This window comes from Lepus europaeus, chromosome 17 (assembly GCF_033115175.1).
Source record: "Lepus europaeus isolate LE1 chromosome 17, mLepTim1.pri, whole genome shotgun sequence".
Lineage (NCBI taxonomy): Eukaryota > Metazoa > Chordata > Mammalia > Lagomorpha > Leporidae > Lepus > Lepus europaeus.
This window is the reverse complement of record NC_084843.1, coordinates 57,928,110-57,951,689: the sequence shown is the minus strand read 5'-3', so window position 1 is coordinate 57,951,689 and position 23,580 is coordinate 57,928,110. Positions and strand designations below refer to the sequence as shown.

General features: G+C 47.8%; 1 protein-coding gene across 3 annotated transcripts in view; it reads left to right on the top strand.

The window, feature by feature from the left end:
* Nucleotides 1-9,696, top strand: part of PBLD (phenazine biosynthesis like protein domain containing) — a 39,353-nt gene extending 29,657 nt beyond the window's left edge. For all 3 annotated transcript variants that reach the window (XM_062215270.1, XM_062215272.1, XM_062215273.1), the window contains 6 exons: nt 318-427; nt 517-546; nt 3,013-3,101; nt 3,349-3,527; nt 7,687-7,749; nt 8,809-9,696. In XM_062215270.1, coding sequence (XP_062071254.1) covers nt 318-427; nt 517-546; nt 3,013-3,101; nt 3,349-3,527; nt 7,687-7,749; nt 8,809-8,921 — 584 coding nt within the window. In that variant the 3' untranslated portion in view covers nt 8,922-9,696. The remainder of the gene's footprint in view (nt 1-317; nt 428-516; nt 547-3,012; nt 3,102-3,348; nt 3,528-7,686; nt 7,750-8,808) is intronic.
* Nucleotides 9,697-23,580: the final 13,884 nt, after the last annotated feature.

Sequence of the window (23,580 nt, the reverse complement as noted above, 5' to 3'; positions counted from 1 at the left end):
TTGTTTGTGAATATTTTTAAATCTGCATCAGAAAGCATTATAGCAACTCTATAAAGGCAGTTTAATTACTAGCCCCATTTTATAGATGAGTAAACCAAGGTTTGAGTAATTTGCTGAAGAACACAGTCCAGAGCCTTAAGGAGCTGGAATTTGAAGCCTTGCAGTGTGATAGCAAGTCCAGTAAGTTGTCTTCTTAGCTTTCAAGTTAGAATCCAGTGACGGTTTTTTCCACTCTAGATCCAGAAAAGATAATTGGAACAGACATACAAATAAAAACCAAAGCTTATTTTCCCATTTCTTGTTTCTTTTTTGGACAGACAACGTGAATAGCACTCTAACCTTTGTCACTCTGAGTGGGGAGCTCAGGGCCACAAGAGCAGAGGGTGGTGTCGTCATGGATTTTCCTCTGTACCCAGCCCACCCCCAGGTTAGCTCTTGCTAATTATCACCCTGAGCTGTGTACAACTATCACCTCACCTATTTTAGTATGATTTTGCCTCTTCTTTCTCCATCTAGGACTTCCACGAAGTAGAGGCCTTGATCAAGGTTGGTGAAAAGAATCCAGCTTGAGCCTGTATGATTCGGTCATTTGTTATTTGAACACAAAGGTTTAGTATCTGATCCCCACAGATAGGACTTCTACCAGTATAAATGTTCCAACTGAAGCTTGGATTGACAGTGCGTGGTCTGCGGGGTGGAGTGGAGAGAAGAGGGACTGTGGCGTGGCAGACTGAGAGTGGAAGAACTGAGGGGGTAGGGGGAGGACAGAGAGTGGGACTTCTTCAGGACACTCTCGTCTCTGGAGGAGACCCACCTTCAGGTTGAGTTGGTATCCTTTTCTAGCAGAAGGCGAGATATGGGCCTGAGCCGTGGCCATGCAAGTTCAGATGTGAGAGCTGGGGACTTCCGTAAGCAAGTGGAAGGAAAGAATGGAGACTGCCTGGCGCCTGGCAGTGTCCCCAGTGTCTGTGGTAGAAGGTGGGCCTGGGGTAAGAGGGCTGTGCTAGGAAAACATGGGTGCCTCACAGAGAAGATGAGAAGCCTGGGTGGGACTTCAATAAGAAGAAGAATAAATAATAGTAGAGACAATTTTGGTCTCCTCTATGCAGTCTCGTGCTAAATGTTATACTTCTATCATTTAATTCTCCATGTCCCTGGTGAGCTAGGAACTACCGTTGTCCCAGAGAGTTTCTGGAGGGCCAGTGTGCCCCCAGACGACCAGGTGCTTGGCATGCAGAGAAGGAAGAGCCCAGATTAGGAAAAAGGAAAAGGAGAAGACCTTTCCACAGAATGGGCTATTGTGGCTGCCACCACAGCATTTATAATCTCTTTAGTGTCTTGCTTTATCTGTTTCCAAGGAGTGTGAACAAGCATAATGGATTCTGAGTTTACATTCCATCCCACCTGTGCCTCGAGATCTAGAGGTGAACTAAAGTCATACATGACTGCATTGAGCACCTTGGTAAGAAAATGGAAAATATTCATCATGGTAGGCCTTGTTCATGGTGGAAGGAACCTAGCATAGCCTCTCGAAGCCTCAAGGTCAACATTTGTAAAGCAGAATAACAGTTATTTATGAGTATTGTCATTTTGTGTTGCTTCTGAGAATGACAGTTTCAAATCAGCATGGGGACCCACAAAGAGAAGGGCAGGGTTTGAGAGACGGAGAAGCCCCAAAGAGCAGACGGGATCTGGCTGGGGAAGGTGCGTGTCTTAAGGAAGGGACGTTGATCAGCCAGTGGTCACAGAGGCAGGAAGGCCAGGTGCTACCCAAGGCGGAGGGAGCCCTCACTGCAAGGGTTAGGACCATGAAGGCCCCCAGTGACTGCCACAGAATTACTGTGTAATCACCATCAGCTCCATGCTGTCACCTGGCAGCTACGAGTGGTGCCTAAAGATGACCTGGGGAGATTCATCCCCACGTCATCTCCCTCAGCACCCCAAACCAAGCTCAGAGAAACAGTGGTCATGGATTTGAGCAGAATTATGTGCCACAGGCAGAATGAACCAAGGTGTCTTTTTTTTTTTTTTTTAATTTTTTGACAGGCAGAGTGGACAGTGAGAGAGAGAGACAGAGAGAAAGGTCTTCCTTTGCCATTGGTTCACCCTCCAATGGCCGCCGCGGCTGTCGCGCTGCGGCCGGCGCACTGCGCTGATCAGATGGCAGGAGCCAGGTGCCTATCCTGGTCTCCCATGGGGTGCAGGACCCAAGCACTTGAGCCATCCTCCACTGCACTCCCTGGCCACAGCAGAGAGCTGGCCTAGAAGAGGGGCAGCCGGGACAGGATCAGTGCCCCGACCGGGACTAGAACCCAGTGTGCCGGCGCCGCAAGGCAGAGGATTAGCCTAGTGAGCCGCGGTGCCGGCCCACCAAGGTGTCTTGAGGAAAGATGCTGGAGTTGATCTGCAACATAGCCTCTGAGCGAAGGTGGCATCCCAGCCGAGTCCTCCAGTGTGTGCCGCCAGTCCCGCTGCAGGCCTAGTCTTGGCCATGTAGAGTGCTCTCCTTGCTGCTACACATCCTCCCCAGGGGTTCTTTGATTTAATCCTCACAACCACTCTACAAGGTGGGCATGAGGCCCCCCTGTCTAAAGGTGGTAGACGTTAGGGGTTCAGAGTTTTGACTCCAGGTTCGGGAGTCCTGGATCAGGATATGTGTGTGTGTGTGTGTGTGTGTGGCCCTGGACCTCTCTCAATTTCCTTTTCTCTAGGGAAATACCCATTTGAAGGAGTATGTTGCGGTATGTAGGAAGCCATTGAGTGTAGTGCTCACAGAGGAAAAACCAAAAGGGCTCTGAAAGGCTTCTGTGGCAGGGAAACTGGCCACCCTTGAGCCGAGCCACCCTGCGAGTCCCCAGACTGAACCAACATTCTTGGACACTGCAGATGGTGGGGGCAGAGCAGGGAGGCGGCTGGCTACAGCAGGTGCTCAGTGAGAGGTCGCTCCCTGTTTCAGGGGATCAAGGACTGGAGCAGGACACGCTCCTGAGGACTTTGTGTCTCTCTCCACAGACTGCCATCGGGGACACACTGGTCCAGGATGTCCGCTATTCTCCAGATATCCGAGGTCTGCTTGTCCGGCTCAGTGACAGCTACGACAGGTAAACGCGATCTTTAGTCACGTCAGCACTTTGGGGAGGGCTGAGCTCCAGATTTATGGCTCTGGCTTGATCTGGCTGTGCTGACGGATGCAGCCAGAGAGTTTCCTGGTAGGATGATATTTCTACTTGTTCTTGCCTCCCGCACGGCTGAGCTGCTTGGGCAACCTGCAGCCTGGCCTGTGTGACAGAGTGGTTCGGGGCTGGTCTGTGACTGGGTTTGTCCTGATCCATCCTGTTTATGAGCAAGGTCGTTTCTGGAGAACCTGAAGGTGAACACGAGTGATCTGCTGCAAGTTGAGAACACAGGGAAGATCAAAGGACTCATTCTCACCCTCAAAGGAGAGTCTGGGGGGAAGACCCATGCCTTCGACTTTTACTCCAGATATTTTGCACCGTGGTTTGGTGTGGCTGAAGATCCTGTAACAGGTGCTTTTTCCTTGAGTTGAGGGGAGGGTTAAACTACGGAATAGGAGAAAAAGCTATTTAAGTGTCCTTCATGTGACTTTTCAAGTTGCTGGAGTTTTGAGTTGCCTTTGTTTCTGTCTCTCTCTCCCCCTCCTGCTAGACCCTCACTGAAGTCACATGTGAAAAACAAGGAGGCAGAACAGCAAGGTTATAGCTAAGTGCCTGACAGCCTGGGTTTGCATTCCTGGTATCTTACCTCTCCACCTCCGGCACATGTTTAATTTTTTAAAAAGATTTATTTATTTATTTGAGAGGCAGAGTTAGAGAGGCATGGAAAGAGAGAGAGAGATCTTCCATCTGCTGGTTCACTCTCCAAATGGTCACAATGGCTGGAGCTGTGCTGATCCAAAGCCAGGACCCAGGAGCTTCTTCCAGGTCTCCCACATGAGTGCAGGGGCCCAAGCACTTGAGCCATCTTCCACTGCTTTCCCAGGCCATAGCAGGGAGCAGGATCAGAAGTGGAACAACCAGGACTTGAATCGGTACCCATATGGGATGCTGGCACTGCAGACAGTGGTTTTACCTGCTGTGCCACAATGCCAGCCCTGTGGCTTAACTTTTTAAAGGCTCAGTTCTCTCCTTGACAAAATGTGGGTGATACCTCATAGGGTTCTATAAACACAAGATGCGTTCAATGGTTAGTGAAGTGCCTGGCCCGCAGTAAACACCCATTAATAGCAACTAGACTGGCTGCCTGAGCCAACACCTCCAGAACTTCCAACAGACCTATGAAAAGGGATGGAATCAAGGGAGGGCAGGAGTCATGTCTCCTACTTTCCTTCTTGTTGAGAACAGTGAGAAGGAAAGGGTGGGAACTTGATGGGGGAGGCTGGTGGGTGGGGCAGTGTCTAGGACTGAAGGAGGCTGGGCAGAGGCCTGGGACCTCCTGTGATGGTCACATGGAGGGGCTGGGATGGCTTCAGCACCTTCACTTAGTTACTCTCTGAGGGGAAAAAAAGATCACATAGAATTCAAAGCTCAGAAAATAAACACTTTTAAAGACTCAGGAAAATACCCAGCAATATCCAAATAGTCCAGCACAATCCTTCCCGGCGGAAGAGAAGTACTGAGCGGATTTGCACATGCAGCGGCTTCCCAGAGATCTTAACTGGCACGGAGGGCAGTGTTCCCCTGTAACAGTGCTCCTCTAGAGTGTGAAGATCTTTGGATGGAGATGATCCACCATCCAGGTTTGCTTGGGATTGAGGTGCTTCTTGAGAAGTGGGACTTTGAATGCTAAAACCAGGCCAAGGGGGCGGGCGTTGTGGTGCAACATGTTAAGCTACCACTTAGGATATCCACATCCCATATCACAGTGCTGGTTTAAGTCCTGGCTACTCTGCTTCCAATTCAGCTTCTACTAAAATAGCAGGTGATGGCTTGATTAGCTGGGCCCCTTCTACCTACTTGGGAGACCTAGATGGAGTTCCAGACTCTTGAATGAACCAATGGATAGAAAATTGATTTCTCTCTCTCTCTCTCGCTCTGCCTTTTAGGTAGATGAAAATAAGCATTAACAAACAAACAAACAAACAAACAAAACCCTAAAAACAGCCCATGCCTCAAGAAGTTGAGTCCCTGACTCCCACATGGGGGACCTGGATTTTGTTCCTGGCTCCTGGCTTCAGACTGCCCCAGCTCTGGCAGTTGGGAACATTTGGGTAATGAATCATCAAGCAGATTCTCTCTCTCTCTCTCTCTCTCTCTCTCTCTCCCCCTCCCCCACCCTTTGTTACTCTGCCTTTCTAATAAATACATTTTTAAAAAAATGAAAATAAATAAATATGATTTTAAAGACCCCAGGACAGTCTTGAACCACCTGGGATGGTTGGCCACCCTGCCTGGACCCCATAACATGGAATACATTTTCCTGAATGGGGGAAGATGGGAGCTTTTCCTCTCTGTTCTTTTCTCCCCCAAAGATGTTTCTATCAGTTATTACTTTGTTTTTTTTTTTTTATATTTATTTATTTGAGAGGCAGAGTTAGAGAGAGAGGAAGAGACAGAGAGAGTCTTCCATCCACTGGCTTACTCCGCAAATGGCTGCAACAGCCGGAGCTGGGCTGATCCAAAGCCAGGAACCAGGAGCTTCTTCCAGGTCTCCCATGCGGGTGCAGGGGCCCAAGCACTTGGGCCATCTTCTACTGCTTTCCCAGGCCATTAACAGAGAGCTAGATTGGAAGAGGAACAGCTGGGACATGAACTGGTGCCCATATGGTATGCCAGCACCACAGGCGAAGGCTTAACCTACTACACCACAGTGCTGGCCTCTGACTTTATGTTTTGTTTCTTCATGTGAATGTATAATTTCAGATATAAACCTAGGGTACAATCATGTGAAAAACCACCTGACTATAAGAAGGTTCTTTTGGCTCGGTGGAAGATTTGTCTTTTTGTCAGCGTTCCCCCCTTTCCTTGCATATCACTGTAGAGGTAAGGAGAAAGATGCAGATTCATGTCAAGGCATTGATTTCCCTAACAAAGGCTGACAGTGAACTTGTAAATAAGACAAAGATTATCCCAGGAATTTGGGGGTCAGTATTGTGGTGCAGCAGGTTAAACCATTGCCTGTGTCACTGGCATCCCACGTCAGAGACCAGTTCAAGTCCTAGCTGCTCCAGTTCCAATCCAGCTTCCTGCTAATGCACCTGGGAAGGCAGTGGAAGATGATGTAAGTACTTGGGCCCCTGCTGCTCATGTGGGAAACCAGGACAGAGTTCCTGGTTCTTGGCTTCAACCTGGCCTAGCCATAGCTGTTGTGGCCATTTGGGGAAGTGAGCCAATAGATGGAAGATCTCTCTGTTTCTGTCTCTCTCTCTCTTTCCCTCTCTCTGCCTTTTAAATAAATAAATAAATCCTTTCTTTTTTTTTTTTTTTAAAGCAAACTCTGCAGTTTAATTCTGCTGTCAGAAGCTGTCAGACATATTTGATACATAATTTGAAGGAGTTTAGCCATATATTCTGTGTCTTCTTTTCCATCTTTGTTCACAATTCCACATTCTGCTGTATCCTGGCCAACATATTGATTAGGTGATTTTTTTTTTTTTTTTTTTTGGACAGGCAGAGTGGACAGTGAGAGAGAGACAGAGAGAAAGGTCTTCCTTTTGCCGTTGGTTCACCCTCCAATGGCCGCCGCGGCTGGCGCGCTGCGACCAGCGCACCGCGCTGATCCGATGGCAGGAGCCAGGTGCTTCTCCTGGTCTCCCATGGGGTGCAGGGCCCAAGCACTTGAGCCATCCTCCACTGCACTCCCTGGCCACAGCAGAGAGCTGGCCTGGAAGAGGGGCAACCGGGATAGAATCCGGTGCCCCGACCGGGCCTAGAACCCGGTGTGCCGGCGCCGCAAGGCGGAGGATTAGCCTAGTGAGCCACGGCGCCGGCCGATTAGGTGATTTTTAAAAAAGATTTATTTATTGGCCAGTGCCACGGCTCACTTGGCTAATCCTCCACCTGCAGCGCCGGCACCCCGGTTCTAGTCCCGGTTGGGGTGCCGGATTCTGTCCCAGTTGCTCCTCTTCCAGTCCAGCTCTCTGCTGTGGCCCGGGAAGGCAGTGGAGGATGGTCCAAGTGCTTGGGCTCTTGCACCCACATGGGAGACCAGGAGGAAGCACCTGGCTCCTGGCTTCGGATCAGCGCAGCATGCCGGCCATAGCAGCCATTGGGGGGTGAACCAACAGAAGGAAGACCTTTCTCTCTGTCTCTCTCTCACTGTCTAACTCTGTCTGTCAAAAAAATATTTATTTATTTATTTGAAAAAGTTAGAGGGAGGGAGGGATGGAGGGAGGGAGAGAGAGAGAGAGATCGATCGACTGATCGATCGATCAATCGATCGATCTTCCATCCACCTGTTTTCTCTCCAGATAGCTGCAATAACTGGAGCTGGTCCAGGCTGAAGCTAGGAGCCAGGAGCTTCTTCTGGGTCTTTTCTGGGTGCAGGGGCCAAAGCACTTGGGCCATCTTCTGCTGCTTTTCCATTAGCAGAGAGCTGGATTGGAAGTGGACAGCCAGGACTAAAATCAGCGCCCATATGGGATGTTAGCGTCACAGGCAGCAGCTTTACCCACACGCTTACCCCTGTTTTCTGTGGGACTCTCTGTCTTAACCTTTTACTTCCTTTTAGGATCTGCACACACTGTTCTCAGCAGCTACTGGTCCCAGCAGCTGGGCAAGAAAGAAATGCGTGGTAGGATAACTGTTTTCCAATTTCTTTGTTATTTTCCTAACTCTGAGATCATATTCCTTCTCTATCATTTCCCTGAAAATACAATAAAGCATTGTGTATTACTCCCATGAAAATGAAATAAATCCCTCCTCCCTGGATCACATTGCACCTCTGCCTCATCCAGCACAAAATTACCTCTGGTACAGTGAGTGCCCCAGTAAATGTTGATTGAGTCAGATTCTCTTGCTGGATAACTTTGACGCAGAGAGGTGACATTAACGTGGTAAGTTGAGACTGGACAATCACCGAGTTTCCTTACTGCTGTTGCTAGTCACAGGAGTGAATCAAACACATTGTCTTCAAAGCCAGTCCCCTAGAGATTAGTATACTGCTCAGGGGTGTAGAAAAGAGACTGCAGCCAACATGGCAGCGGCTCTGCCCCGATCATCACAGCAGAACCTGACCCTGCAGGAAGGAGATTCTTACTCAGCAGGAGGGGCAGGCGTCCCTGACCCCGATGTGGAGATGGCGGAGTTGCTGCTTTCCTTCCTTGGGAGGAGGGGTCTAATTATTCTCCTAAACTCTGAGCTCCGGGAAGGCTGAGGCTGGGCCTCCTTTGGGTGCCTGGTCCATGGCGTTGCTTGAATATGAGCGAGTGAGCAAACTCTCTCTGTCCTGTTCGGAGCTGAGATGGGGCCTTCTCAGGAGGGCCAAGACCACTGCCCCTCTGCATCTTCGTAGAATGAGAGCCTGTGACGCTTTCTCTTCTCACGCATGCTAGCTTCCTCCCAGACTCCACAGCTGGGGTTGACTGCGTCATTATGGGGAGCAGCAAAAGAGGTGACCAGGAGGGGAAGATGTGGAGCTGTGTGTTCTGTAGATGAATTGCATTTGTGCCCATCTCAGTCTTCAGGAGAATGGGGTTGAGGGTGGGCAGTACCGTGGACAGGTGATGGAATCTGTTCATGCATAGACTGCGAGGGCTCTAGGGTTTGTAATAAGAGGTCTTTCACTGTGTTCTGTTAATTTAATACGGGGAAAAATGCACTCCCTGTGGGACTCATCCTATGTTCCTTTTAGCCTTTCAGTGTTCCTGCCGAGGAGGAGAACTGGAGTTATCCCTGCGTTCAGGTGGACGAGTTGACATTAGGGGAGACGCGGCTGTTGTGGTGGAGGGCACGCTGTCTGTCTAGAAATGGCTGCACTGGGATGCCACTATCTCTAGTGACAGCATTTTCTGCATCAAAAGAAATGCAAGGGGCTGCCTTTAGCAAACTCACATAGTGGGCAGTAACCAGCTTGATTGTTGTGTTAAAACAGGAAAATGAAGACATACTAGTGGAGATTTGATAATGCTTCCAGATTAATTAACTAATGCAGTTTTGGCTCCACTCATTAGTGTATTTGAAATGTAATCTATAACAGAGAAAAATCTTGTCACTTATTTTGATTATGCTGACTGGTCAGAGAATGAGGAATGCATTTATGAAGAGTGAGGTTAAATCATTTAAACTTAGGGGCAAGTACCTGGTAGAATATTTGTAGCTATTAAAAAACATAATAACTATGTGGAAATATAGAAACATTTTATGATGACTATTAAGTAAAGAAAGCTATAATAAGGCCACAAAATATTAGCAATGTTTTACTAAGTGTGTAGAGAATGTGAATTTATTTGAACAGGCATGAGCCATGAAAATAGCCAAGTGAAAACAGTTTGTGTGTGGGGTGGTTTAAGATCAGGAATAATTTTAACATATTTGAAAAGTTATTTCTTCTGTTGTTGCTCCATGTACATTAACTAGGACAAAACCCAGAAAATTTTAAAGTGTGTTTTAGGCTGCTTCCTGTGGTTGTAAAATTAAACACTGAAACTATGGAAACTTTTTTTCATGACTTGTGGCATTAGAGTGCTAACTTAAAAGGGTTAATTAATTAACTAATAATAATAAAATGGGTTTTAACATACCTGCAAGTTTAGTTAAGACTATGATGTTGAATTTCCATAGGGTAGTTGACTTTGGGATGGGGACTTTCTCGAGTTGTCAAGAGAGTACTTGTGTAAGATGATCTCATTGATGGCAATTCTCAACCAGCTCAAAACTGCAGGAGAATCACTTAGGAATTCCTGTTGGGTACCTTAGTTACTACCATGCTTCCCCTTATTACCTATTTTTTCTCAGTGTAGCAGCAATCTTTTATGTTTACCCTGAATTCCAACAGAGTAAGTCACTTCAGCATGTTCAGTGCCTCAGCTTACTGAACGATCAGTGCTCTCCCACAGACCTCGCCACTCATCAGCACACACCCACAGGACATCATTCCGAGGCGGGAGCCACTGGAGGGTTTTCTCTAAATGGGAGGCTTTTCTGAGCTGGGCCGGAACAATAGGAAAAATTTTGTATAACTACATGGTTGGATGGGCACTGAGGTCTATCTTTTTCTTTTCTTTTCTCTTCTTTCCTTTTCTTTCTTTCTTTTTTTTCTTTCTTTTTTTTTTTTTTAGTTCACTTGGTAGACTAGAGAGGGGCAGATAGAGAAGAGAGACAGAGAATTTCCATCCACAAGCTCCCTTTCTCAAATGCCTGCAATGACTGGGGCTGAGCTGGAGCTGATGGCAGGAACCAGGCGGTCCTGGGATGCCGGTGCCGCAAGCGGAGGATTAACCAAGTGAGCTATGGTGCTGGCCCCAATATATATGATCACTTTAACACTTAAGATGGCATTTTTACCACCCAGCTTAATGGGATTTGGGGTCCCATGGCAAGTTTAAATGTTAAAGTGATCATATAGATAGGATTAAGTGTTAAAGGGATCATATAAATATGATCAAATGTCTGGTAATAATAGATAGAATTAAAAAGGAAAGAATGTTCCAACATGGGGAGCAGTCCACACAGCAGACTCATAGAATGACATTTGCTTTAAATAGCACTCTGACCTCAGAATCAGCCCTTAAGACACTCTGACCTGGCTGAAAAACCCACGAGAGCATTTCAGGCATGAAAAGCCAAGACACTGTGGCAAAAAAAAAGTCTTACATGAAGGACCTCTGTGGGTGAGACCCCAGTGGGAAGAAGAGGCCATCAAAGAAGGATGTACTTTTCTCTGAAGGGAGGAGAGAACTTCAACTTTGCTTATTGCCCTATCTAAATACTGATGGAGATTGTGGATTCAAAGGCCTTCCGTAGCCTTGGCAGCTCATGTCAAGAGCTTCGGGTGATCACTGACATCATATATGAGTGTTAATTGTTAAATTAACAACAGGAGTCACTGTGCAGTTACTTCCCATGCAGGACCTCTGTCCTCAATGAGTTGTATTAAGAGAATTAACTGTAAAACTTGTTCTCAAACAGTTTGTGTGTGTGTTCAAATTGTTGAATTCTTTATTTAATATAGAGTTGGTCTTCTGTGTATAAAGTTAATTGAAAAGGAATCTTAATGGAGAATGGGACTGGGAAGGGGAGAGGTATGGTGGGAAGAATCACTATATTCCTAAAGTTGTACTTATGAAATTTGTACTCATTAAATAAAAGGTTTCTAGGCCGGCGCCGTGGCTTAACAGGCTAATCCTCCGCCTTGTGGCGCTGGCACACCGGGTTCTAGTCCCGCTTGGGGCGCCGGATTCTATCCCGGTTGCCCCTCTTCCAGGCCAGCTCTCTGCTATGGCCCGGGAAGGCAGTGGAGGATGGCTCAAGTCCTTGGGCCCTGCACCCGCATGGGAGACCAGGAGAAGCACCTGGCTCCTGGCTTCAGATCAGCGAGATGCGCCGGCCGCAGCGGCCATTGGAGGGTGAACCAACAGCAAAAAGGAAGACCTTTCTGTCTGTCTCTCTCTCACTATCCACTCTGCCTGTCAAAAAATAAAATAAAAGGTTTCTTTGGGGAAAATATTATTTAAGAGGCAGAGAGACACAGAGAGAGCATACCCATCTATTGGTTCACTCCCCAAATGCCCACAACAGGGCTGGGGGCTGGGGTTGAGCGGGGTGCCAAAATGGAGAGCCAAGAACTCAATTCAGGTCTCCAGTGTGGGAGGCAGGACCTCAATTGCTTGAACCAATTCTGATTCCTCCAAGGTTCTGCATTAACAGGAAGCTGGGCTTGGGAGCTGGAGCCAGGACTTGAATCCGAGCACTCCGATGTGGGAATTGGGAATCTTAACTACTAGACTAAATGCCCATCCCAGATTCCAACTTTATTTATTTATTTATTTATTTTTTGACAGGCAGAGTGGACAGTGAGAGACAGAGATAAAGGTCTTCCTTTGCCATTGGTTCATCCTCCAATGGCCGCCACGGCCGGCGCGCTGTGGCCAGCGCACTGCGCTGATCCGAAGCCAGGAGCCAGGTGCTTCTCCTGGTCTCCCATGGGGTGCAGGGCCCAAGCACTTGGGCCATCCTCCACTGCACTCCCTGGCCACAGCAGAGAGCTGGCCTGGAAGAGGGGCAACCGGGACAGAATCCGGCACCCCAACCGGGACTAGAATCCGGTGTGCCGGTGCCGCAGGCAGAGGATTAGCCTAGTGAGCAACGGCGCCGGCCAATTCCAACAATTTTTAACACATGTCCTGCCATCTGTCACTCCACCAATTCATCACTTCCTTGATTATTTGGAGATAAATCCCAGATGGACGTGCTATCCTCTTCACCAGCAAATACTGCAATATTTATCTTTAAAATATAGGTACTTTTTTAAAAAAGGAACCTAAACATTAATGTCATGTCTATGGTAGATAGACCCTTAAGAGAGCCCCATGATTCCTGCCTCCTGGTGGTCGTATCCTCCTCTTTGAGGTTTGACAGGGACTGTGGAATGTATGTGATTACATATTCATAGTGTGTTACCTAAAACTGTGGCAATCTTACTGGAGTCTCTTTCTCCTTTGCTGGCTCTGAGGAAGCAAGGTATCATGTTGGAGAACTCACAAGAAACTGAAAGTGGCCTCTTGCAGCTGAGGGCAAACAGTACTCAGCAAGAACATGAGTTCCTCCTTAGACAGATGTTTAGTCTAGCTGTTAGGATGCCCACATCCCATATCAGAGTACCAGGGGCTCCATCCTTGGCTTCTGGCTTCTGGCTCCAGCTCCCTGCTAATGCAGACCCTGGGAGGCAGCAATGATGACTCAAGGAGTTGGTTCCCTGCCAGCCACATGGAAGACCTGGATTGTATTCCCAGCTCCTGGCTCCAGCTGCAACCCAACCCTAGCCACTACAGGCATTTGTGGAGTGAACCAGCAGATAGGATTTCTCCATTTCTCTACCTCTTCAAATCAATAAATTAAAAACAATTTTAACCAGAAAAAAAAAATGAGTCCCTCAGTTCCAGATCATGAACTAAATTCCACTAATAACCTGAGTGAGTTTAGAAGCCTATCTTTACCCAGTGAGCATTCAGTCCTAGCCAACACCTCCATTATAGCCATATCAGGGACCCAATCATCCCTGGACTTCTGACCTACAAAATCTGTGAGATATGGGGCTGGCACTGTGGCATAGTGGATAAAGCCACTGCCTGCAGTGCTGGCGTCCCATATGTGCACCCATTCAAGTCCTGGCTGCTCCACTTCCAATCTTGCTCTCTGCTATGGCCTGGGAAAGCAGTAGAAGATGGCCTAAGTGCATGGGAAGACCCAGAGGAAGCTCCTGGCTCCTGGCTCCAGCCTGGCCCAGCCACAGCCATCGTGGCCATCTGGTGAGTAAACCAGCAGATGGAAGATCTCTCCCTCTCTGTCTCTCCCTCTCTCTCAGTAACTCTGACTTTCAAATAAATAAATACTTTTTTTAAAAAAGTGGTGTGTTGTTTTCAGCTGCTGAAGATGTGGTAATATGGTAATATGCAACAATAGGAAGTAATATAATACCCTCCAAAGAAGAAATAACATATTGAATATCCTGTTAAAGTTCTATTTCCCTGATTGCCTTATGCCTCTTTTTACAGTATTTTTGTAAGACATGCTGCGTGTAGTCTGCACCTGTGTGGGATGTGACTCCACTGTGAGCAACCTGCCTTGTAGCACAGCCTGCTCCTGTCTGTTAACTAGCTCAGCACCGCCTGCACCTGTGTGAGATGTGAGTCCGCTGTGCCTAACCTGCCCCTTAGCACACCTGCATCCTCTTTGCCGTGGCTCAGCCCCTCAGGTAGGATCTTCCTGGGCCCTATCAAAGCTGGTCTGCCTGAACAAGCTTTCCCAGTACCTCCATGCTGACCCACTTCGATCAGATTATAGTCAGACCATTCTGTTCCTTTAATGTGGCTAGACATTGCCAAATGACCCTTTCCCTGGGAGGGAGGGTAGCAAAATCCCTCACCCAGTTGAGAACCACATCTTTGAATTGACTTTGTTTTCCTTTTCTTTGACTTGCTTTGCTTGTTTTATGGTCTAACTCGGAGAGTGTAGATTGTTTTCCTATTTCCAAGCTCTTTTCTGGACGGGAATCGCCCTTTGCTGTCCCTCCCTCTGTGTTAGGTGCCCAGCTGGGATCTGGTTTCCAGGCCTGTGGTTCAGATCTGCTGTTAAATAATTTCACAATGTAAGATTTGCTGTGTGCTGTTGTTAAACACCGTGTAAGAGGCTGGCAGGGAGGAGAGCTGGGGGGCAGGCTGCAAAGGGGATTAGGCAGGGAGCTGAGAGCTCTCTAGGGGCTTGCTCACTCTCAGCAGGAAGACCAGGCTCATCCTTTTGTGAAAAGATTATGAGCACTTGGCTGGTTTGTGATTAGGGTCCATGCAGGGGGCAGACAGGAGGGCAGTGGCAGAGCCAGGCGCTGAAGGATAGGGTGTAGAAGGACTGGCACATGAGCAGAGATCCCCAGGTGCATGGGGCTTGTGTGGGGCTTGTGTCAGTTTTCTACAATTAGAAAATAGGTTCTGTGGGGCCAGGTGAGAAATAAAAGAGAAATAATTCTTAAATTAACAGTACATTTGATAGTCAACATAAACACAAGAACAGATAAACATGACTGACAATGATCGCTTTTTAAAAAAACTATTAAAATCTATAGAAAGGAACTGGAAATCATGGCTGTTGTGAGATGTCTCCAGCGAATGAGAAAATGTGCAAATGTGGCGGACCATCAGCGTCAGCTGGTGAGATATGCAGATTCACAGATCCTATCCCGGTCACACGAATCAGACAGCCTCCGGGGTGGGGCCCAGTGATCTGGGGTTTAATAAGCCCTCCAGGAGATTCTAGTGTGTGCTTAAAGTTGCAGACTAACAGGTGTTCAGGCTTCCAGATTTAGCCACCATCTTCTTCATTCCCAGGTGACAACTGCCTATGCAGCTCAGTAACATTTAAATGCTCACTGCCTCAAAATCTCCCTGACCATACCAATTTACTTGCTGTAAAGTGCACTTTTGAGGAAGCTGTATAAGAAAATGTTTAAAAATTAGCTTCCAATTCTGTTCAGCATAGAAAAATTAGCTGTGCTCAGGTGGGAACTTTTCAGTAATGTGTTGTAATAAACAGATTAGTCGATCAGCCATGATTTATTAATGATGAATTAATTATACCTGATTGTGCAGTTCTGCTAGCTAAATGGAGCTTTAAAGGAGTTCTTTTATTAATCATCATGGTGCTAATTGCAGACACTTACAGAAGGATCACTAATTAAACATGCAAACATATGCAGAACAAGTTAGGCTGCTGAGACCTGCAAGAATAAGAAATACCCATTTTTAGGGAAGCCAAAGCAAACTTTATTTTGTGCAGTATTAGGGAGTGGACTTGGCAATGTTAATTAATCACTGTATATATTCATATTGTAATCTTTTCCAGGCAGGAATTGATCCCTACTGTTGCTCAGTGATATTTTCTGTTTTACATACGTGCAAGCCATTTTAACAGAGACCATGGATTGATGGGATGGGAGTAGAGAAGAAAGAGTTAAAAACCACATACGGGTACTGTATTGAGAACACCTGGTGAGTGGAGGCTTGTGGACTGCTAGAGGCCCAGGACCTCCCCGAGTGTGGAGTCACACAGTAAGAAGATTGACTGCTGGGTGCTGTTGGGACAGAGAAAGAAATGAGACCGTCCCTTGAAGGAGTTCTCACATGGCCTGGGAGCTGGCCAAGACCTGAGAGGAGTTTTTACATAGACGTGTGGGTTCCTGTTTTGTAGCACTCCCTTCTCCAGCACCCTGAGCTGCCTTTGATAGCAACTGACCTTAGTTTTTGACTCTGAAGCCAACTTCTAACCGGTAAGTTGCCATTCTCTTCGACTGTCCCCTGCAGGCCCACAGGCAGGCCTGAAAAATGTCCCTGGGGAGAGAGCTGCGTGAATGTGGACCTCACCTGTGTGCTTCTCCTCGCTCAGTGATCATAGCCCTGATCATATTATATTTTGCTCAAGTTTTAGGGTTTCATTTTTTTAACGGCTGGACATGAAGTCTGATATTAACTACTCTATGATGGTCCGATTTGGGCATTTTAATACCACTTTTTTTTTTTTTTTTTTTGACAAGCAGAGTTAGACAGTGAGAAAGAGAGACAGAAAGGTCTTCCTTCTGTTAGTTCACCCCCCAAATGGCTGTTATGGCTGGCGCTGTGCTGATCCGAAGCCAGGAGCCAGGTGCTTCCTCCTGGTCTCCCATGCGGGTGCAGGGCCCAAGCACTTGGGCCATCCTCCACTGCACTCCCGGGCCACAGCAGAGAGCTAGACTGGAAGAGGAGCAACCGGGACAGAACCGGCACTCCAACGGGGACTAGAACCCGGAGTACCAGCGCTGCAGGAGGAGGATTAGCCTATTGAGCCGCAGCGCCGGCCCCACCACTTCTTAATGTATGACCAGTCTTGTTCTAGCATCTTCAACTTCTCCACTAGCCCCAGCTTCCATGGGGACCCAGTGCTACCAACTCCTGAGCCTTTTGAGGATTTGGGGTTTGAGTCCTAGCTGCTCCACTTTCCAATCCAGCTCCCTGCTAATGCTCTTCGGAAAGCAGCAGATGATGGCCCAGGTGCTTGGGTCTGTGTTGCCCACATTGGAGACCCAAATGGAGTTCCAAGCTCCTGGCTTCAGCTCAGCCTGGATCTGGCTATTGTGGTCATTTGGGGAGTGAACCAGCAGATGGAGGATCTCTCTCTCTCCTCTCTCTCTCTCTCTTTCTCTCGGTCATTCTACCTCTCAAATAAAACATTCTTTTTTTTTAACTTTTACTTAATGAATATAAATTTCCAAAGTACAGTTTATGGATTACAATGGCTCCCCCCCACCCCAAACTTCCAGGAGAAGCACCTGGCTCCTGCCTTCAGATCAGCGTGGTGCACCGGCCGCAGCGCTCTGGCCACAGCGGCCATTGGAGGGTGAACCAACGGTAAAGGAAGACCTTTCTCTCTGTCTCTCTCTCTCTCTCTCACTGTCCACTCTGCCTGTCAAAAAAAATAAATAAAGAAAGAATATAATAATATTCCCTTCCTCCCTCCCTCTCTTCCCCTATTATCTTATTTATTTGAAAAGCAGAGTTACAGAGAGAGAGGGAAACACAGAGTGAGAGATCTTCCTTGCACTTCCTTCCCCTAATAGCTTCAACATCCAAGGTAGGGCCAGGCTGAAGCCAGGGACCAGGAACTCCATGTGGGTCTCCGTGTGGGTGGTACAGATCCAAATGCGTGGGCCATCTTCTGCTGCTTTCCCAGGCACATTACAGGGAGCTGAATGGGACGTGGAGCAGCCAGGACTCAAATCTGCTGCCTCCCAGGGTGCTGATTGGCAGGAAGCTAGACTCGAACCCACTGCACCAAATGCCTGCCCATCTGCACACATTTGCTTCAGTATCTCTCAAAACCATAAATTCAAGAGAATATCTCCAATTCTAATCCAAGATTGCTAGCCGTTTCTGCCTTTGTAACTCCCTTTCCCAGCGGTGAGAAATCTGGCTTCTGTTATTCTTAATGTATCTGCTTATTTCATCAATCTTCCTATGCAGCCATCCCATAGGATCTACAGGGGATTGGTTCCCGGACCCTCACTCCCACCAGTGGCTACAGAATCCCTGAATGCTCAAATCTTTTATGTGAAATGGCATGGTATTTACATAGAATCTATGCATGTCCTTCCATGTACTTTAAATGATCTTGATTACTTGTGATACCTAGTACAGTGTAAGCGCCATGTGAATAGTTATACTGCATTGTTTAGGGAATAATGACACGGAAGAAAGTCAATTTATGTGTGGTACAGATGCAATTCTTTTCCTCAAATATTTTTAGTCTTCAGTTGGGCGAATCAGTGGATACAGAACCTGCAGATGTGCAGGCTAACTGCATTCAATCCATCTCCCATCTCTCCACCCCATGTTCCCTTGCCCTGGGTCCCCCTTCTGTGTATACATTAGGTGCACATTAGATACATTCTGTCCACTTGTACTCCATGTTCGTATCATAATGTATCAGCTTATGGGCATGCTTATGCCTGACTTTTGCTTTGTATTGTTTTATTTTATGTTATTTTTTATTTTTTGACAGGCAGAGTTAGACAGTGTGAGAGAGAGACAGAGAGAAAAGTCTTCCTTCCATTGGTTCACCCCCCAAATGACCACTATGGCCGGCGCACTGCACCAACCCAAAGCCAGGAGCCAGGTGCTTCCTCCTGGTCTCCCTTCCTCCACTGGGCCATCCTCCACTGCCTTCCCGGGCCACAGCAGAGAGCTGGACTGGAAGAGGAGCAACTGGGACTAGAACCCAGAGTGCCGGTGCCACAGGCGGAGGATTAGCCTAGTGAGCCCGGGCGCTGGCCACCTTTGTATCTGTTTTAAAGTAATGGTGTCATACTTTGTAACCCTCCCTGCATCTCCTTTGTTTTGATGAAAGTCAACTAGTATGGCTCTTTCAACTCTTTCTCTAATTTATCCTTTTTAATGTTTGAACTTTACTCTTGAGGATAGGTGCACCACCATTTATTCTACCAGTCCACTCAGTCTCCTATTGAAAACCTTCTTCTTTGGCGCCGTAGCTTAACAGGCTAATCCTCCGCCTTGCGGCGCCGGCACTCCAGGTTCTAGTCCCGGTTGGGGTGCCGGATTCTGTCCCGGTTGCCCCTCTTCCAGGCCAGCTCTCTGCTATGGCCCGGGAAGGCAGTGGAGGATGGCCCAAGTCCTTGGGCCCTGCACCCCATGGGAGACCAGGAGAAGCACCTGGCTCCTGGCTTCGGATCAGCGAGATGCGCCGGCCACAGCGGCCATTGGAGGGTGAACCAATGGCAAAGGAAGACCTTTCTCTCTGTCTCTCTCTCTCTCACTATCCACTCTGCCTGTCCAAAAAAAAAAAAAAAAAAAATGAAACCTTCTTCTTTATTTCCAGATTGTTTTTTCTAAGATTTATTTATTTACTTGAAAGGCAGAATTAGAGAGAAAGATCTTCCATCCACTGGTTCATTCCCCAAATGGCCAAAATGGCCGGAGCTGAGCCTATCTGAAGCCAGGAGCCAGGGCCATCCTCCATTGCTTTCCCAGGTGCATTAGCAGGGAGCTGGATGGGAAGTAGAGCAGCCAGCACTCTTGAACCAGTGCCCGTGCGGGATGCTGGCATCACAGGCAGTAACTTTCTCCACTGCGCCACTAACCTTCATCCTTTATGATACATCAGTAAACGTGTGTTCCTGAGTTCTGTGAGCTGCTCAAGCACACACTCAAGGAGGGTTGGGCAGAAGCACAGGTAAAGCCACCTGGGATTTGCAACTGAAGTCTGCAGTAGGGAGGAGGTCTTGGGGACAGAGCCCTCCACCTGTTGGATCTGATTTTTTCAGGGGGTAGGTAGCATCAAAACTAGAATTGCCTTAGAGGACAGCTAGTTGGTGTCCACTGCAAAATTGCTGGTTTGCTGGCTGGTGGGGAGAAATCTGGAATCCCAGAAGTCTTTTGTGTTGGAGGTTGTGGTGTGAGAGCAGAGGAAAGCCAGATAGTTTGCTTTTGCTGTTGAAACAGGGCTCGTCTGTCTTCCTCTTGGTGTCACTGGGGCAGCACAAATGCAGAGGCTATCTGAAGTCTCGTTTGCACGTGTGTTTGGAGCCTGTGTTGGGAACACGCAGACAGCTGGAGCTGAAATGGGGCGAGCTCCTGGGATGAGTGTAGAGTGTCTCCACGTGATGTTTCCGGTGTGGCGGACTGAGGGTAGTGGCACTGCTTCTCTGTTGGCTTGGCACCTGAGACACGTGACCTAAGGGAGCCACGTGGAAGCTGTGTCAGCTTTGAGTTTCACTTCTGCTGCATTCTACTGGCTGAGGCTTCACAAACGTCTGTCCTGCTCCAGGGGCAGCAACACAAATCCACCTCTTGATGGCGGAATGTCAATGTTACTTTCCAAGAAAAACACATGGGAGGGGAAAACATATTTGCACCAATACACTCTACCACAAGAGAGTTTTGGGAAACTGCCGGTATTGCTGGGAAACTGGTGACATACCTGGTTAGCAGGAGCAGGGAATACTTTCATTTAAAAGAAGAAAACTTGACATAAATCCAGGAGCTTTTTTGAGGGGGACGGGGGTGGGGAGCAAAGGGGATTCCTGTCATGGAGCCACCGTCACCAAGGTATGGGTGTGATGCAGGTCATCATCAAAGACTTGAAAGTGTCCTTAGCTTGTTAAACCAGAAGTTGCTTCAAGGACCCAGAAACATTGAAGTGTCAGCTTTCTAGGATGATGTAGGGCCTCAAACATGCTCTGCAAAGTAGCTGGACCAAGTTGGATCTTTCCTGCAGTCCTGCATTATATAGGGGGGTGACACGGTGTTCCTTGGTTTACCACTTCTAGGATGGTGCCTTGTAAGTCACTGTTCCCTGATGCTGTCAGATGCTCCTGGGGAGGCCAGCGTGACCCCTGTCAGGGCTGTGTGCTGCACGACTTTGTGGAACAGCCAGTTGAGGTTATCACCATGCTTTGGGCCAGGTTATTTTAAGTTACAGTACACAGTTTGTGAATTTCGTCAACCAACTGGAGGCCCTTTTTAGCTAAAATCATGATTTCAGCATAAAAGAAAAGAAGAGGTAAGTTGAAAGTGAACACCTGTTCTCCTAAAATTGCCCTACTGCAGGCGCTAGCCCTGGAGAGTTGGCAGATGGTTTTGTGTTTCTAAGCCTGACCTCAGCAGCCCTTCATCAATCTTGTGCTGATTGATTCTCAGGAAAGAGGAGACTCTGGCTTCCCAGGGAACCCAAGACACCTTTGATTTAGTTACTACCTGAAGACCAATTAATTAACACACACTGATCCTTTCAAGTTTTCCTAACAAAGCTAGGAAATACTGGGCCCAGCCTGGCTGGGCAGCTTTTTTCTAGCTCATTAATTATTGTCACCCCAGACATGGATACTTGTAAAAGATAAAGAAAAAAGCGCCGTTCTGCAGCAGGGAGGGTGGGGATCTCCGAGGGCTACAGAGCCCTGTGCTGTGATGCTTGTTGCCAAGGACTCCCCACAAAGCAACTTCCACGTGGAGGACTGAAGCTCAACTGCTTCTTTCATTGCCTCTTGACTTCTGGCTGCCAATGGGAGCTTATTAGGAGAGAATTTCTTTGTCTCTCTGGCAAGATATTATAATTTAGGGACTTAAGTTATTTTTCTTTTATTTTTGACAGGCAGAGTGGACAGTGAGAGAGAGAGACAGAGAGAAAGGTCTTCCTTTGCCATTGGTTCACCCTCCAATGGCCGCCGCGGCTGGCGCGCTGCGGCCGGCGCACCGTGCTGATCCGATGGCAGGAGCCAGGTGCTTCTCCTGGTCTCCCATGGGGTGCAGGGCCCAAGGACTTGGGCCATCCTCCACTGCACTCCCGGGCCACAGCAGAGAGCTGGCCTGGAAGAGGGGCAACCGGGACAGAATCTAGTGCCCCGACCGGGACTAGAACCCGGTGTGCCGGGGCCGCAAGGCGGAGGATTAGCCTGTTGAGCCACGGCGCCGGCAAGTTATTTTTCTTTTAAAGTCAAATGGGTTTAGGGGCCGGTGCTGTGGCACAGCGGGTTAATGCCCTGGCCTGAAGTGCTGGCATCCCATATGGGCGCCGGTTTGAGTCCCGGCAGCTTGTCTTCCGATCCAGCTCTCTGCTGTGGCCTGGGAAAGCAGTAGAAGATGGCCCAAGTCCTTGGGCCCCTGTACCCACGTGGGAGACCTTGAAGAAGCTCCTGGCTCCGGATTGGCACAGCTCTCGTCGGAGCAGCCATTTCAGGAGTGAACCATCGGATGGAAGACATCTCTCTCTCTCTCTCTCTGCCCCTCCTCTCTCTGTGTAACTCTCTCTTTTTTTAAATTTCAAATAAATAATCTTAAAAAATGTCAAATGGGATTGTAAACTTTTTAAAAAAATATATTTATTTGAAAGACAGAGTTATAGAGGGATGTAGAGACAGAGAGAGAGAGAGAGAGATTTTCCATTTGCTGATTCCCTCCCGAAATGGCTGCAATGGCCAGAGCTGAGCTGATCCTAAGCCAGGAGCTTCTTCCAGGTCTCCCATGTGGGTATAAGGGTCCAAGGACTTGAGCCATCCTCCGTTGCATTCCTGGGCACGTTAGTAGAGGGAGCTAGATAGGAAGTGGAGCAACTGGGACTCAAACTGGTGCCCATGTGAGCTGCTGGTGCTGCAGGCAGGGGCTTTAACCTGCTGCACCACAGCAAACTTTTTTTTATAACATAGAAGTAATTCACAGTCATGTCTTATTTACCCTCTGGACGGACTTTTGCAGACATCACTCATCTTCCCCACATGAAGCTCTTCTGCCTATCCCTTGGCCCCGTTTCTTTCCTTCTTCCCACCCAGCATTTTAATCCTCCAAGCTGGAGCTAAAGTGGGAAGAGTCAGAGCTGGATCTAGGCATATGTTGCTACAACGAGAGGGCTATAGCTTCAAAATCTTTAAAAAGTTAATTTATTTGAAAGGTGAAGTGGAAGAGAGCGAGAGAGAGAGAACGAGCTTACCCATCTGTTGGTTCACTCCCCAAATGGTTTCAAAAGCCAAGACAGGGCTGGGGCGGAGCCAATAGGTGGGAACTCAATCCAGGTCATGACTACTTCTCAGGGTCTTCATTAGCAAGAAGATAGAGTCGGAAGGCACAGTCAGAGGCTCCAACATGGGATGTAGGTGTCCTAGCCAGCACCTGAGCTACTGGGCTAGAAGCTCACCCCTGCAGTGTACCCATTTAAAGATTAGCTTCTCTCTGACTCTTCTCCATGAAGGGAAGTTGATCTCTGCTATTCAGAACTTTCTCCCCATGACAGGTGCTATTTTTGGTAGTGATAAGGGATAAGGTAGCTTGCTGAGCTGGAGGTCACAAACTGCAAGGCCCTGCCTGCCCCATGTAATTCCATCTCATTTTTCTGTCAGGCCTAGGGAGAGGGAGCCATGTGAATATGCAAATTAAGCTCCAAGTGGCATTTAAAGGACGTGTCATAAACTTCCCAGATGACCACTGTTACCTCCTAAAGGAGCTGCTGGCAGGTGCTCACTGTCTTCCAGTGGAGACCAAGGCTGAGGAGGTCCTGAGCTGCTCCCTCTCTCTGCTTCCCTTCCCCCACCCCTTCTCTCTCTTCTTACTCCACCCCTCAAATATGCCCACGTGTGTGTGTGTGTGTGTGTTTGCTTTCTTACCTTTTAAATAAACTTTATCACTGTATACTGTATATGTGCCTGCGCTTAAAATGCTTTTTAAGGCAAGGACCTAGATTAAATTAAACTCCTATTTCTCCCACATCAGTAGCATATGCATTAAATTTTTTTTTTTTAACAAACCAAGATTTATTTCAGTCAGAAACCTCCTGCTGCAGCAGCCAGGAGGGGGGCTCCCAGAGAGGAAGACCCCAAAGTATTTTTTATTATGGAAAACCTTGAATATTCACAAAAGCAAAACAAATGCTTTACTCACCC